Here is a 16,659-nt window from a genome sequence, read left to right on the forward strand (position 1 = left end):
AATAATCAGTGTTAGTTTTGTATTATGAATAATGCCATGTCAAATTATCTTTGCAGAATTTTCTTTTTTGACCAGTTATTTGTCGAACATACGCTGACAATTTGCGCCTTGCCAACATCTGCCAGGCCAAACTAAATCCGTTTCTTGCAGTTTACAGTAAGCCAAATACCTACCCTCAACTGTCTAACGGCCATGTTCTCTCCAATGAATACGTAACGGATATTTGGCACGAGGATCGTTAAACTGTAGACATTCTGGCATAGCTGTGACCCAGGACGTGGAGCGTGTTAATTCAGTTGTCTGCAAGCATATGAATATATGCATAACAAAAACTTCATCAATAAATTTATTTCAAAAGCTTGTATTTGCTATGACCTTTAAATTGTGCCTTCGAAATTAAATGAAATTAATAACAGTTCTTCACTGTTTTATTTGTTAATTCATTTTTGAAAACGATTCCTTGAGATAGTCTCTTGTCCAATCAAGATCTTAAAATTTGACGATATGACTAATCTCGTGATGATCGATTCGGAAATTCAGCGGCTAGTCACAATCAATCTTCTTGAAATGCTCTCTGCTCAATTTCATTTGATATCCGCTCGCATGTATTCTGGTTTCCAGTGTTTTGTGCCGCTGATCACAAGAGATTCGTCGAAATGTATAGCTTGATGTAGGGGGTTCTGTTTGGAAGATCCATTATCGGCTGCACTTTGCCATGTTTCACTTGTGTCGTCAACACAATAACTAAGGACAACTTTCCAGGATCCTTAAGTGTGGTATCAACTAATTAAAACGAATCTGCTTTCTCTTATTTCTTTTCGCGAGCCGTTGTGACAGTCTCAGGTCTCACGTAGGCACGACAATACTCGTTGAAGCAGACGAAGCACCCAAAATATCGCAACCGTTGCCTAGTGTGACGTGACTATGTGTACAAACATTAATGTTCAAACCTGAGTACGAACATCGGGTACAACTTGTACGCTCGGGTTACTGTTTTTGAAAAACATATGTTTTGGATTGTATAAAAATCCAAGGTGAACTTGTGCCTAAAATTTTGCACACAAGTTGAACTTGGTGCATGTTTTCGTGAAGACTGATGGCGCGTTGTGACGTCCCGAAACTGAATCGTTATAAAATCAATTGAAATCAAAATTTAAACAGTCATAAAGAGCAATTGGTTGGTTGTAATAAATTGATACTTTTCTGAAATTTTGATAAGATTTGATCGAATAGAAGAGCAAAAAATACAGTTTTGTAAAAATAGCAAAAAAGTGGAAAGTGGCGCGTTGTGACGTTACGATTTCTTTTGCTTATATTTTGAAAACTATTCGTTCAATAAAAATACTTTTGACTCCAAATTGCAACGATATAAATTCTGAACTTTGAGATATTATTTATTTCGACGTGCGCTATGAACTGTAAAATTAAAATGCAAAAAAACCAAAGTGCATGAGTAAATCAACCTACAAAACTGACTGCTTTTTACTGCAACAATGTAAAATATTTTCCATTAACGATAGAAGTTGGTTGAATAGACTTTAGGTTATCCATTAAATCGCGTAAATTTTCAGGTAACTGTCAATTTATTACAAATAGTGTAATGATGATAATGGTCGAATCAGAAATACTAAACGATGAGTATTGCAAAGCGGAGTTGTATTAGTTGTAGAAGCTTATGTACAGCCTATGTGTCTATTTATTTACCAACATCATCAGCAGCAGATTTAGCTCTATTTTTTGGGTTCGAGAAAATCCCGTGATTTGCTATCGTTTTCCGAATTCCCGAAATTTCCCGAAGTGAATTGAAATTTTCGGAACACTCTATAGTAGTTCTTAAGACGAGTTTTCTCAACTCGAGTTATTGATACCCAGAAACTTCTTCCCAGTTTTCCCGGTTTGCTGGCCAACCTAGAATTGGTTTTCAATATTCATGATTATATCACAACTTGTGAAGTGTTCAATCCCTACTTTTTTTTAGAGTCTCTGTTTTGGCTGCCCTAAGTGATCTTTTAAAGACACACATTCAAAACAACATATGAAAACTATCCCTCTATGTTAATCAAAGCAGGTTGTTATCAAAGCACATTCTTCCATAAAATAAGGTTAATTCAACTTACCATAACCAAATCACCCGTTTTAGCTGCCTTTATCACTGCATCCGTGGTCTTCTCCAGCAGATTACTGTCCGTATATTGTTCCGGGTAAGATGATATCGGTGCGTTGTTCACCAGAACCAGAACCGAAACCAGGAACCAGATGCAGGCGCAGATGATTTACGATTTTCCCAGCCCAAAGGGACAGGAAATGTGGCCCGGTTTCCGGTGTGTTTGCCAATGTTCCGGAACGATGATGGAAGGACAACAAGTGAACGAGAAAAAAAAGCATAATTTTATTACGGTGTTTGCCCAGTGACCATCGTCATCATCAGAAGCACGATAATACGGCCATAATTCCGGATTGGTCCGGCGGACATTTAACGGGGAGGGTACAATTAGCAGTTAAATGTGTGTATTTATTTTCAGGGTTCTGGGTCGCCCGCGATGGCCATTGAGGGACCAAATAGAGGACGGAAGAATGAAGTAAACATGTAAAGAGAAGAAATGGCAAATAAAGTGACATGCAAACGGGTATAATAAGCCATATGTGTAAAGCGATATTTGATTGGGAATGTTTTTGCTCATTTGCTGATTAACCGAAAGTTATGAAACGATCAATTTGCTGGCAATTAACTTACATTAACAATAAACAAAACGAACTTATAAATTCCTTAATAATTCCTTAATAACTGAAATTTCACAAAATAAAACAAGCTTTCTAACAGTAACATTGAATTGTTTTCCAAAATAATAACGCCGACATCAAAATCCTAACAACATTAATAACAACTAACTACTAATTATCGGAAAACCTTTGAATCAAACGAGGCACAATTAAAACCCTGTAACTGGTAAATTAAATTTCATATCACCAACTCAATTCTACGCGTGTCGAATTCAGTAGCTCGCAAGTAATGTGAGCCAGAGAGTGGCTAACTATGAATTAAAATTATAAAAGTCAATTTCAGGCCCAGTGCTTTCGAATTCAGTCAATCAACCGGCCCTCGAAATTTGTCAACCGAGATGACACGAGCATATTTATGCACGGAATACTAAAAATTCTTAAAAATAACAATATTTTCAAAATTGTCAAAATTATCACAAATGTAAAAATTGTCAAAATAGTCAAAATTGTCAAAATTGTCAAATTTGTCAAAATTGTCAAAATTGTCAAAATTGTCAAAATTGTCAAAATTGTCAAAATTGTCAAAATTGTCAAAATTGTTAAAATTGTCAAAATTGTCAAAATTGTCAAAATTGTCAAAATTGTCAAAATTGTCAAAATTGTCCAAATTGTTAAAATTGTCAAAATTATTCAATTTGTCAAAATTATCCAATTTGTCAAAATTGTCAAAATTGTCAAAATTGTCAAAATTGTCAAAATTGTCAAAATTGTCAAAATGGTCAAAATTGTCAAAATTGTCAAAATTGTCCAAATTGTCCAAATTGTTAAAATTGTCAAAACTATTCAATTTGTCAAAATTATCCAATTTGTCAAAATTGTCAAAATTGTCAAAATTGTCAAAATTGTCAAAATTGTCAAAATTGTCAAAATTGTCAAAATTGTCAAAATTGTCAAAATTGTCAAAATTGTCAAAATTGTCAAAATTGTCAAAATTGTCAAAATTGTCAAAATTGTCAAAATTGTCAAAATTGTCAAAATTGTCAAAATTGTCAAAATTGTCAAAATTGTCAAAATTGTCAAAATTGTCAAAATTGTCAAAATTGTCAAAATTGTCAAAATTGTCAAAATTGTCAAAATTGTCAAAATTGTCAAAATTGTCAAAATTGTCAAAATTGTCAAAATTGTCAAAATTGTCAAAATTGTCAAAATTGTCAAAATTGTCAAAATTGTCAAAATTGTCAAAATTGTCAAAATTGTCAAAATTGTCAAAATTGTCAAAATTGTCAAAATTGTCAAAATTGTCAAAATTGTCAAAATTGTCAAAATTGTCAAAATTGTCAAAATTGTTAAAATTGTCAAAATTGTCAAAATTGTCAAAATTGTCAAAACTGTCAAAATTGTCAAAATTGTCAAAATTGTCAAAATTGTCAAAATTGTCAAAATTGTCAAAATTGTCAAAATTGTCAAAATTGTCAAAATTGTCAAAATTGTCAAAATTGTCAAAATTGTCAAAATTGTCAAAATTGTCAAAATTGTCAAAATTGTCAAAATTGTCAAAATTGTCAAAATGGTCAAAATGGTCAAAATTGTCAAAATTGTCAAAATTGTCAAAATTGTCAAAATTGTCAAAATTGTCAAAATTGTCAAAATGTCAAAATTGTCAAAATTGTCAAAATTGTCAAAATTGTCAAAATTGTCAAAATTGTCAAAATTGTCAAAATTGTCAAAATTGTCAAAATTGTCAAAATGGTCAAAATGGTCAAAATTGTCAAAATTGTCCAAATTGTTAAAATTGTCAAAACTATTCAATTTGTCAAAATTATCCAATTTGTCAAAATTGTCAAAATTATCAAAATTGTCAAAATTGTCAAAATTGTCAAAATTGTCAAAATTGTCAAAATTGTCAAAATTGTCAAAATTGTCAAAATTGTCACAATTGTCAAAATTGTCAAAATTGTCAAAATTGTCAAAATTGTCAAAATTGTCAAAATTGTCAAAATTGTCAAAATTGTCAAAATTGTTAAAATTGTCAAAATTGTCAAAATTGTCAAAATTGTCGAAATTGTCAAAATTGTCAAAATTGTCAAAATTGTCAAAATTGTCAAAATTGTCAAAATTGTCAAAATTGTCAAAATTGTCAAAATTGTCAAAATTGTCAAAATTGTCAAAATTGTCAAAATTGTCAAAATTGTCAAAATTGTCAAAATTGTCAAAATTGTCAAAATTGTCAAAATTGTCAAAATTGTCAAAATTGTCAAAATTGTCAAAATTGTCAAAATTGTCAAAATTGTCAAAATTGTCAAAATTGTCAAAATTGTCAAAATTGTCAAAATTGTTAAAATTGTCAAAATTGTCAAAATTGTCAAAATTGTCAAAACTGTCAAAATTGTCAAAATTGTCAAAATTGTCAAAATTGTCAAAATTGTCAAAATTGTCAAAATTGTCAAAATTGTCAAAATTGTCAAAATTGTCAAAATTGTCAAAATTGTCAAAATTGTCAAAATTGTCAAAATTGTCAAAATTGTCAAAATTGTCAAAATTGTCAAAATTGTCAAAATTGTCAAAATTGTCAAAATTGTCAAAATTGTCAAAATTGTCAAAATTGTCAAAATTGTCAAAATTGTCAAAATTGTCAAAATTGTCAAAATTGTCAAAATTGTCAAAATTGTCAAAATTGTCAAAATTGTCAAAATTGTCAAAATTGTCAAAATTGTCAAAATTGTCAAAATAGTCAAAATTGTCAAAATTGTCAAAATTGTCAAAATTGTCAAAATTGTCAAAATTGTCAAAATTGTCAAAATTGTCAAAATTGTCAAAATTGTCAAAATTGTCAAAATTGTCAAAATTGTCAAAATTGTCAAAATTGTCAAAATTGTCAAAATTGTCAAAATTGTCAAAATTGTCAAAATTGTCAAAATTGTCAAAATTGTCAAAATTGTCAAAATTGTCAAAATTGTCAAAATTGTCAAAATTGTCAAAATTGTCAAAATTGTCAAAATTGTCAAAATTGTCAAAATTGTCAAAATTGTCAAAATTGTCAAAATTGTCAAAATTGTCAAAATTGTCAAAATTGTCAAAATTGTCAAAATTGTTAAAATTGTCAAAATTGTCAAAATTGTCAAAATTGTCAAAATTGTCAAAATTGTCCAAATTGTCAAAATTTTCAAATTTGTTAAATTTGTCAAAATTGTCAAAATTGTCAACATTGTCAAAATTGTCAAAATTGTCAAAATTGTCAAAATTGTCAAAATTGTCAAAATTGTCAAAATTGTCAAAATTGTCAAAATTGTCAAAATTGTCAAAAATGTCAAAATTGTCAAAAATGTCAAAATTGTCAAAAATGTCAAAAATATTAAAAATGTCAAAAATGTGAAAAATGTCAAAAATATGAAAAATGTCAAAAATGTCAAAAATGTTTAAAAAATCAAATATGTCAAAAATATCAAAATTGTCAAAATTTCAAAATTGTCAAAATGTCAAAATTGTCAAAATTGTCAAAATTGTCAAGAATGTCAAAATTTTTAAAAATTGTCAAAATTGTCAAAATTGTCAAAATTGTCAAAATTGTCAAAATTGTCAAAAATGTCAAAAATGTCAAAAATGTCAAAATTGTCAAAATTGTCAAAATTGTCAAAAATGTCAAAAATGTCAAAAATGTCAAAAATGTCAAAAATGCCAAAAATGTCAAAAATGTCAAAAATGTCAAAAATGTCAAAAATGTCAAAAATGTCAAAAATGTCAAAAACGTCAAAAATGTCAAAAATGTCAAAAATGTCAAAAATTTCAAAAATGTCAAAAATGTCAAAAATGTCAAAAATGTCAAAAATGTCAAAAATGTCAAAAATGTCAAAAATGTCAAAAATGTCAAAAATGTCAAAAATGTCAAAAATGTCAAAAATGTCAAAAATGTCAAAAATGTCAAAAATGTCAAAAATGTCAAAAATGTCAAAAATGTCAAAAATGTCAAAAATGTCAAAAATATCAAAAATGTCAAAAATGTCAAAAATGTCAAAATGACAAAAATGTCAAAAATGTCAAAAATGTCAAAAATGTCAAAAATGTCAAAAATGTCAAAAATGTCAAAAATGTCAAAAATGTCAAAAATGTCAAAAATGTCAAAAATGTCAAAAATGTCAAAAATGTCAAAAATGTCAAAAATGTCAAAAATGTCAAAATGTCAAAAATATCAAAAATGTCAAAAATGTCAAAAATGTCAAAATGACAAAAATGTCAAAAACGTCAAAAATGTCAAAAATGTCAAAAATGTCAAAAATGTCAAAAATGTCAAAAATGTCAAAAATGTCAAAAATGTCAAAAATGTCAAAAATGTCAAAAATGTCAAAAATGTCAAAAATGTCAAAAATGTCAAAAATGTCAAAAATGTCAAAAATGTCAAAAATGTCAAAAATGTCAAAAATGTCAAAAATGTCAAAAATGTCAAAAATGTCAAAAATGTCAAAAATGTCAAAAATGTCAAAAATGTCAAAAATGTCAAAAATGTCAAAAATTTCAAAAATGTCAAAAATGTCAAAAATGTCAAAAATGTCAAAAATGTCAAAAATGTCAAAAATGTCAAAAATGTCAAAAATGTCAAAAATGTCAAAAATGTCAAAAATGTCAAAAATGTCAAAAATGTCAAAAATGTCAAAAATGTCAAAAATGTCAAAAATGTCAAAAATGTCAAAAATGTCAAAAATGTCAAAAATGTCAAAAATGTCAAAAATGTCAAAAATGTCAAAAATGTCAAAAATGTCAAAAATGTCAAAAATGTCAAAAATGTCAAAAATGTCAAAAATGTCAAAAATGTCAAAAATGTCAAAAATGTCAAAAATGTCAAAAATGTCAAAAATGTCAAAAATGTCAAAAATGTCAAAAATGTCAAAAATGTCAAAAATGTCAAAAATGTCAAAAATGTCAAAAATGTCAAAATTGTCAAAAATGTCAAAAATGTCAAAAATATCAAAAATATCAAAAATATCAAAAATGTCAAAAATGACAAAAATATCAATAAGGTCAAAAATGTCAAAAATGTCAAAAATGTCAAAAATGTCAAAGATGTCAAAAATGTCAAAAATGTTGAAAATGTCAAAAATGTCAAAAATGTCAAAAATGTCAAATATGTCAAATATGTCAAAATGTCAAAAATGTCAAAATATCAAAAATATTTAAAAATTTCAAAAATGTCATAAATTTCATAAATTTCTTAAATATCAAAAATGTCGAAAATGTCATAATTGTCAAAGATATGAAAGATTTTTACAACCGTTAAAAAATATCGCAAGAAATTCACTGAGTGTCGAAAATGGCAATATTGATAAGCTTCCATCGGTTTTTAATTTCCATTTTTGGGGTTTCCGTGTCCCAAGAGTAAACTCAATTTTATTAATTAGCCAAAATTCCGGGAAGAAATATTCCAATTTTCAAAGCTACTCAATTCATACTCTGGTACGATGAACACAAACACAAATATCCAAGCCGCAATAATCACAGGGATCAAAACAAAAACTCAACCACGCACGCACATACTCAAAATCCCATCTATTCAGAAAAATTCCCTAATGAATAAATTGAACGCTTTCACTTCCGTCAGGGGCGGCTTTGGTGTTTTTTTTTTTTCTATTCAGTGAGGTATGTTATTGAAGTATGGGTAGAAAATACCGGAAACTCCTACTTATTTACCGACTTCCGTCTTACTCTCTCACGCAAACATATGTATCATTATTTTCCTCGTTTAAGGAGACACGAAAGAAACGCACGACAAACACTAAGACGACGTGTGTATAATTACAAGCTTTTTGGGGAAAATTTTCTGTTTACGTTTTTTTTGATGGGCCAAGAAAAAAAAAGATGTGGAGGGAGATGTGCGGTGACACTGTAGCCGAGCTTTCACAAATAGGATATTAATGAGTTGTTTTTCTTCGAACGCAGTTGGCTGTGCGTCCGGAAAGAGAAAGATGCTGGTTGTTTATGAAATTTCTTCGACTATTTTTAGGCTCTCGGATGACGATCGTTAAAGGTGTGCCGGTACTGTATGGCAATTTTTCTGGGACGAACAAACATCGGAGCTACACACTTAAATTGAATTGACAAGTGGTTGTTGTTGTTTTGTTTTTGGTTGACAAACTTAGGATTTTTACACATTCAAAAGCCACATCCGGTACTACATTCTAAAAAACAAACCCATACACTATCGATTTCTCGTTTAACAATAACGGTAACAAATGGCAAAAAATCAAAACACATCAGCGGTACAAGAAAACAAAAGACGCAATCAAACTTAATAAAAACTAAAAAATTAAGAAACAAAAATAAATAAAATCCATCAAAAAAAAAGAAAAGTTTTTAATCACCTGAATCCGAAGGCATCTTCGTTCAAACCGAACAACCGCTCGTGGAAGCTGGTGGTTGTGCGGTTTGTTATTTTTTACAATTCAAAATTGCAAGTTTTTTTTTTATTATCATCAATCAAATGACAGATTAGTTGCAGTTGTAGTGGTGAGGTTGGTAGAAGTAGAAATGGTGGTGGTAGATTTGCAGACCGTGTTAGTTGTTAGTGGTGGTTGATTTTTTTTTATCATTAGCAGAAATGTGATTAATTATTCATTCAACGTGCAAAAATGTGGAGTAGATCGAGAGAAAAAATAGAGATAAAGAGAATTATTTATATGTAATTTGATATTCTAACAAAAACAAAAGTTTTCTATAGAAACTACTGAGTATTAATCAGAGCGTAATTGCAATAACCATCCATTAGTGAAATTGACCCGATAGAGATGTAGAGTTTAGAGATTAAAATATCGGAAAAACTCTAATGGAAGACCCGACTTTGAAGGGGAGGGGATGGATGAGAACGATATGGGGGAAAATAGATGCTAGCCTATATATGCAAAATAGACGCCGCCGTTGCATACTAAGTGATTGATTTCTTTCAGTCCGAATACGATGTGTTGTTTTTTATACAAAAGGTGCATTTCACCTTCCACGTCTCTCTCAGCATGGAGCTCCATGCGATCTCAATCTCAGCTAACCACTAGTTTTATCTGGTTCTAGAACAACCAAGAATGTATAACTATGGTTATGAGCTGCTAAAAACCATCCGAATTACTTTCACCAAAGTACCTTTAGCTGCTTCCAGCCGTCAAAGACTACTTCACACATGGTAATCGAAGTATACATAGAGACTCGAGAGTTCAACAAAGAACAATTCTTCCAAGTTCCTTCTTCAGTTGGACATTCTGACCTTTCCGTGGACATCTCATCAGCGCCATGAGTGACTTAAAGAGTGATTAAATCGATCAGGATCCTAGGTTAACTTTACCAAATACATATCTGCTAAACGCAGAATTTCCGTAACACAAGATCATCCCTCTTGTACTGGATATTTCTGAAAGTTAGGCTTGTCAGTAACTCTCTTTGTTACACGGAGAAAAAAAACGAGTGTTGTTCTAATTGTTTCAACTGGTTATACCAATTATCGAAGTGTAGTAAATTTTTTGCATTTTTTAGATATAATAGACTTCAGTACAAACTGATGATTAACCTTACGCAATTAACTATGAATATAGTAGATTCAACTATAATGGTATAATTGATTCAATTGTAAATATGATAGATTGAACTGCAATTGTATGATTGATTTTATGCATTCAATTATAAATATAATATATTTAATTATACATTTCTGGTTGACCTCTCACATCCAACTAAGAATATGATTTATTCAATTCTAATGGTAATGATAGATTCAACTGCAAATATGATAGATTCATCTACAATTGTATGATTTATTTTAAGCATTCAACTATAAATATAATAGGTGCAACTATAAATTACAAATTGACCTCTCACATTCATCTTTAAATATAAAAGATTCAACTGTAATGGTATATGTAATTGATTAAACTGTAAATATGATAGATTCAACTACAAATGTATGATTGCTTTAAGGCATTAAACTATAATTATAGTAAATTCAACTATATTTTCATGATTGATTGTGTGATTATTCAAGTAACTACCCAAGTAACCATGAGCACTAACGAATTGTCAAAATGCTATCCAATAACAGCCTTAGAGCTTCTCTGCAATCTTTTTGCACTATGAGCCAGTTCTGGCGAAATTAGCAGGCAGCTTGTGTTCATCAATGACAAAACAGGAGATAATTAGCAAAGGAGGTATAATTGGATAGCACATTATCTTGTTTGAATAAAATTGTGACAAAATAGTTCCTCCGATCAGGTTAATTCTAGCCAGATGCGACAGCAACTAAAGTGCAAGCGAAGGAAACGATGCCGCTTGAGGAATCAATAGTAGACATCAAGGTTGGGTGGCGCCGATTTGCGTTTCATCAGGAAGCAGAAATGGCTGGACGACGCCAAAACCAATGATGTGCTGACCGCAAACCTGAACAAAGCAATACCATAATATTCCTTGTTAACATAATCTTTTTTGTAAGCACAAAAAGAAATGTAAATGTATAAAACCAAAATGAAAATATAAATAAATGCAGGAAAACTACAAAAAATCAACTGTTAAATATAGTTGAACGCTTAAAATCAATCACAAAAGTATAATTTATTCAATAATATTTATAGTTAAATCATCCATAGCTGTTTAGTTGAAACTACAATGTATTTAGTTGAATGCTCTACATCAATGAGTATATATAGTTGAATTTATTATATTTTTGGTTGAATCAATCATACAATTGTGGTTTAAGCTATCATAATTATAGTTGAATTCATAAAACCAATCAAACAAATATAGTTGAATATTTCATAAATATAGTTGGTCGAGAATCAATCATCAATATGATTGAAAATAGGCGAAATATAGTTGATAAAACTATACTTTCTTCTCCGTGTAGCCTTTTTAATTTTTTTAGGACTGCTGAACGCTGAGAAAATTATTTTAGAGATGAGTCAATACAACTCCGCTAGACAGGAACCCAGAGCAAAACCTAATTGCTAAGTCATATAACACTCCCGTTATGAAATGACTTCGCTTTTGGGTCCCATGTACTCAGCACAACCACTCAAAGATGGTTGTTCCAAGTTGCCTTAGCTGTTCAAAATCCTAGGAGTTTGGTTGCGAGTTACTATGGAAGCTTTTTAAAATCGACACATGTCTCGGAGTCATCTGAACTATTTTGAAGTTCAACAAAATCACAGCCTCTTCTTGATTTAAGTAGTAGGGTAAGAGTAAGAACGAGTCAGCCATAGAGACAATGAAGTACATCCGGTCACTTATTCCGTAATATTTGATGAGGCGTGCAAGGAGTCTACATCGGTTGACGATATCGCCAAGTGCTTTCAACCGAATGACCTTCAGATACAGCATTGAGCATTGGGGACATAGAAAACCGATAGAAGATCCTCAGGGCTCCATGCAGTAAAACAACAGCTATCAAACACATGATCTTGAAACAAGTTCAGCTGTACGGTGACCGGAGAACGCTGTTTTAACGGATACGCTTCCGAATTGCATCCGAAAATTAGTGATCCGAGATCTTGGCAATGGCGAATCGCACCGGAATAATTTCAGGGAGTACAATATCGGAGATTGTTCGGACAAATTTAGCTGGAGATGATTCCGAAAAATTGATACCCGAACTAGTGTAAGTCATGCTCAGCATTGCGAATACTATAGATTTAATATGACACCTCTAGACGCGGGGGGTCTAAATGAGTGCCCATCCCCTAGCTCACCGGAGCGATATCAATCGCTAAAGTAACTGGTCGGTCAAATATCCATTCGCGGAGGAGGCCTATTGATAGTTAGTCTTTATTGTATATAGCCATCTCAAAGTGGATTCTTACAGAACAGAAAATCCGAAGGTGATTGGGGAAATCCAGAATACTTTGAAGAATATCTTTTAAGATCTCAGAAACATTCTAGCGTGTGGTATTGATGAGATTCGTCTCACGCGCATGGTGGTGTTGATCAGGAATAAACCAATTATTATATGTATCCATGGAAACGATTTCATTTAGAAGATTGTGAAACTCAATAATAAAGTCATTCCAAGTTTTACCACAAACCAGAACAAGTCTCTTCTTTCCACTGACCAAAGTGCTGCATCAACAGGTTACGGACTCAGCACTAGTACTCGGAGATGAGGTGGAATCAAAAGTGGATAGTCATCCAGCCAGGAAGCCGTCGAAAGGACAACGAGCCGAAACCAAGGAAGGTCAGCGAGCCGAGAACCGTGGAAGGTTGTCGGACCGGGGAGCCAGCTGGAGGTTGACAAACCAGAAAACACGAGAGGTTATCGGACAGGATTTTACTAGGCTGGGACCACTGGCGTCAGGCCTCAGGAAAGCCGTCAAGGCGGAAGATAGTGAAATTATTTGATATAGTCGTTTTAATTTCTACCACCAACAAGAAAAAGTCTTACCTTTCCACTGCCCGAAGTGCTGTATCAACAGGTATACCATTAGCAAAAATCTGACCATGTAGGAAGGGGAGCGAATTCATCATAAATGTCATATTCTGCAGTCATGGCTGGACGAGTGACTGGAGATTGAGCGAATCTTTCACCGCGATAGCGACTACTTTGCGATCCGCTATCGTGTGGGCACAAGTACGCGGGCAGGTAGAAGAGGTATGACGACAGGATCACACCGCTGGAAGACAACACAATTCGACCGGACAGTCTTCGTATGCGGAGAGCGAGGACCCAATCAGCGAGAGAGGAGCGCAGAGTGCCCTACGCAAGTGCGAGGTCTGCCCTCTGCAGGGCGAGGACGCCAACGACAACCCCTGGGGCGACGCTTATAGAATTTTCATGGCCAAGACGCAGAGCGGAGGTGTGCCGCAGGAAGCGTGTCCGAACAAACTGTGCGAAATCTTCAACGAGCTGTTCCCACAGCAGTTCCCATGTCACGTAGCTGAGGTGCCCCATACGACTGGGATGAACTGCGGGAAATTGCTAAGTGCTGTTCCGGTCATCACTGCAACAGTTTGTGAATGAGAGGGTCTTCCCAGATGTGTGGAACCGGCAGCAATTGGTGCTCCTGCAAAAACCGGGAAAGCTACCAGGTAATCCATCAGCATATCTCCCTATATGCCTCTTGGATACTGCTGGAAAGGCGCTAGAGAAGGTGGTCCAGAGCAGGATACAGCTCTACACCGAGGGCTTGAACGGCCTTTCCGATAAACAGTTTGGTTTTTGGAAAGGCCGCAGCACGGTGGATGCCATTCGGCTAGTCATCGAAGGAGCAGACGAAGCCAGGCTGAAGAAGAAGAGAGGAGACCGGTTTTGACGTGAAGAACGCCTTCAACAGCGTCAGTTAGGCAGCGATTGCGTAGTCGCTCATTCGTTTGAGGATTCCGGCATTCGATGGTGGAGCGTTACGTAACCTCCAACTACAGTATATGACCAGCGAGGGATTGGAAACAGTGAGTGTCTCGGCAGGGGTTCCACAAGGATCGATACTTGGCCCGGTATTGTGGAACATCGTTTATGACGAACTGCTGAGACTGCGTCTCCCCACGGGAGTAAGACTTGTGGTATTCGCCGACGACGCGATCGAGAAGGTGGAAATTTGGATGCTGTCCAAGAGCCTGCGTCTGGCTCATCACAAAACCGAGAAGATGCTGATCACAAACCTGATTTCAGTACAAACAGGGCAATTGGTCGTTCAGGTACTTACGGCCCAAGTCGACTACGCGTACAAAAGAGCGGCAATGTCGACAGCAGCCCTCTCGCGGGTCATGTCAAACAACTCAGAGATCCGCTTCAGCAGAAGGAGGGTCCTGGTGAGCGTGACCTCGTCCATTTTACGGTACGGAACGGCAGTCTTGAGCAGGCAGTGTAATCTGTAGAAGCTCTTCAGCGCATACCGAATAGTGTCTTCGATAGCTGCTGATGTTGTGGGTCCATCTCGGTCTTGTTAGAGGAAGATATCGTATGCTACGAACAAAGGCACATGTCCGATGTGCGGAAACATGCCAGAGAGGCCTCGATGTCCATCAGGTAGCACCAGTGGAACAGCTCGGAACGCAACCGTTGAACCCATCGATTGATCCCTAACGTCGGATATTGGATTTATCGGAAACATGGAGAGGTGAATTCCTGCATGACACAGTTCTTGACTGGTCACGGAAGCATCATGCCGCACCAGTCCGCGACCGGTCGGTGTACAGTAACTCCTTCGTCGGAGAGTATCTGAGTATGTAGATTGCTCCACCGCCGCGGAGTATCCGAGTAGAACGCGCTCCCTACGGCGGAAGCTGCGGGGATAAGACTTGACCTTCGTCGCAGTCGAATTCTTAGGGGGAAGATTATTCACGCCGCGGAATATTCTAGGGTAGAGTGACTTCACGTCGTCGGCAGGTGAGTCGGTATAGGATGACGTCATCGCCGGGAATTATCCGAGTAGTTTCGTAAAGTCTAGGACGAGTGCTGTGACAGGTGCGTGTCCAGGATTAGCTGCTCTCAACCGGCACACGGACGGGCAAAGAGAAGAGGGCCTCGAGCCAAACCTAGTGGAGCCAAGACCTCAAGTCGTTAGAGGAGAGGTTATTGGTCTTTAGCAGTGGTCTGGAAGAGAGGCACAATAGTCGTGAAGAGGTCGAATCGTAACAAGAGACAGGATTTATATGCTGAAGTTTTTACTTGAAACCGAGTGAGCCGATGAGAGCAGAAGCGCGGACTAGGTCCCCAATCTCGGATACAGCCCTCGTTGCAGGTCCAGATGGGGATTACGGCCAGAGGTCCCAAATGGACTTTATGGCGTAGGGGTACATAGTATCTAGAGTCTACCAATTGCACCCATGGAACCAGAGTAGCATACTGGGCAGAAGCTGTGGCTCACCGTGCTTCGAATAGAGTTCAGATCGTATCGATGGTGTCCAACGACTAATCAAACAAGATTCGAAAGACTTTTTTTGGAAATTTTTCACTTCAAAGCCCCATTGGATCTTCTATACTTTTCTAGTAATTTTGCGCAGTCCTACTCGACTGTGTTGTTATTTTACTCATTCAAAGGGTGTTTTCAAATTTTCGTGTAGCAAATCACATCGTTCCTTCCAAGGATTCAAAAAGCAAGAACGGCACACGGCCCCAGCAAATGTGTTCAGATCAAATTACAGACTCCGCTCTGAAGGAACGGCAAAAATGGCTAATACAAGAGAGACAGCGTGCCAACTGCCGACATCCTAACCCCTTAACTTTTAGCGGCTGAGGAGCAAGGGGAAAGCTATGACACGTTTGATGTGTTTCACCTGCCTTTTTAAGCTTTTTCAAAGAGAAGTATGTGTGAGGCTAGCAAGAAAAAAATTGGGATCAAAAGACATTCAGTAGTAGCTACCTATTTGTGTTGGCCTCCCTCCTCCCCCACAGTACAACCGCTATTCAGAACAGGTCGGTCATTCATTCAAAGCGGCAAAAGAACGAGCCGCCAACGCCAACAAGTATGCAAACATCATTTCACTGAGTTTTTCCTCGTTTTTAATGAAGAGCAAATATGGCGCACGTGAAGAGGATCGGAGGATTCTTTTCGTTTTTTTTTCTCTGTTCGTTCTTTTATTTTTATCAGTCCTCTTCTCCGGGTAGGGGAGTTTGGGGTGAAGCTGCGATTGAGCGCGAATAAAATTTTGCTCGCCTACCTAGGCTGATGATGATGATCCTTTTGATTGCTCGCGAAGCCAATTTTTTTCTTTTTCGGACCGGAACGAAGCTGAGTGGCTGTTATTATTGAAAAGGAATAAAATCTGACTCGAATGGCTTCGGTTCGATCGGAGCCGTCGGGAGTTGAAGGTTGTTATTTGAACAACATTATCAAAGTCGAGGGGAAAACGGAAACCCAACCCAACCCAACCGGACTAGAAAGTGGAGATGGCATGCAATTTTGATACGATACGAGAGATAGAGATTTTAACGAAATCTGAGAACGTGATAATTGGAGGCTTTCAAAGTAATGAGAAATGGACTAG

At 35.1% G+C, this 16,659-nt stretch overlaps 1 protein-coding gene across 3 annotated transcripts in view; it reads right to left on the reverse strand.

Moving 5' to 3' along the window:
* Window positions 1-16,659, reverse strand: part of LOC129758459 (eye-specific diacylglycerol kinase) — a 164,024-nt gene that overhangs the window by 35,578 nt on the left and 111,787 nt on the right. For 2 of the 3 annotated variants that reach the window (XM_055756072.1, XM_055755994.1), the window contains 2 exons: window positions 9,072-9,119; window positions 2,118-2,181 (listed from right to left, as the gene is read on the reverse strand). In XM_055756072.1, the coding sequence (XP_055612047.1) occupies window positions 2,118-2,181; window positions 9,072-9,119 (112 nt within the window). The remainder of the gene's footprint in view (window positions 1-2,117; window positions 2,182-9,071; window positions 9,120-16,659) is intronic. The other variant, XM_055756147.1, reaches the window with a different exon arrangement.

This window comes from Uranotaenia lowii, chromosome 1 (assembly GCF_029784155.1).
Source record: "Uranotaenia lowii strain MFRU-FL chromosome 1, ASM2978415v1, whole genome shotgun sequence".
NCBI lineage: Eukaryota > Metazoa > Arthropoda > Insecta > Diptera > Culicidae > Uranotaenia > Uranotaenia lowii.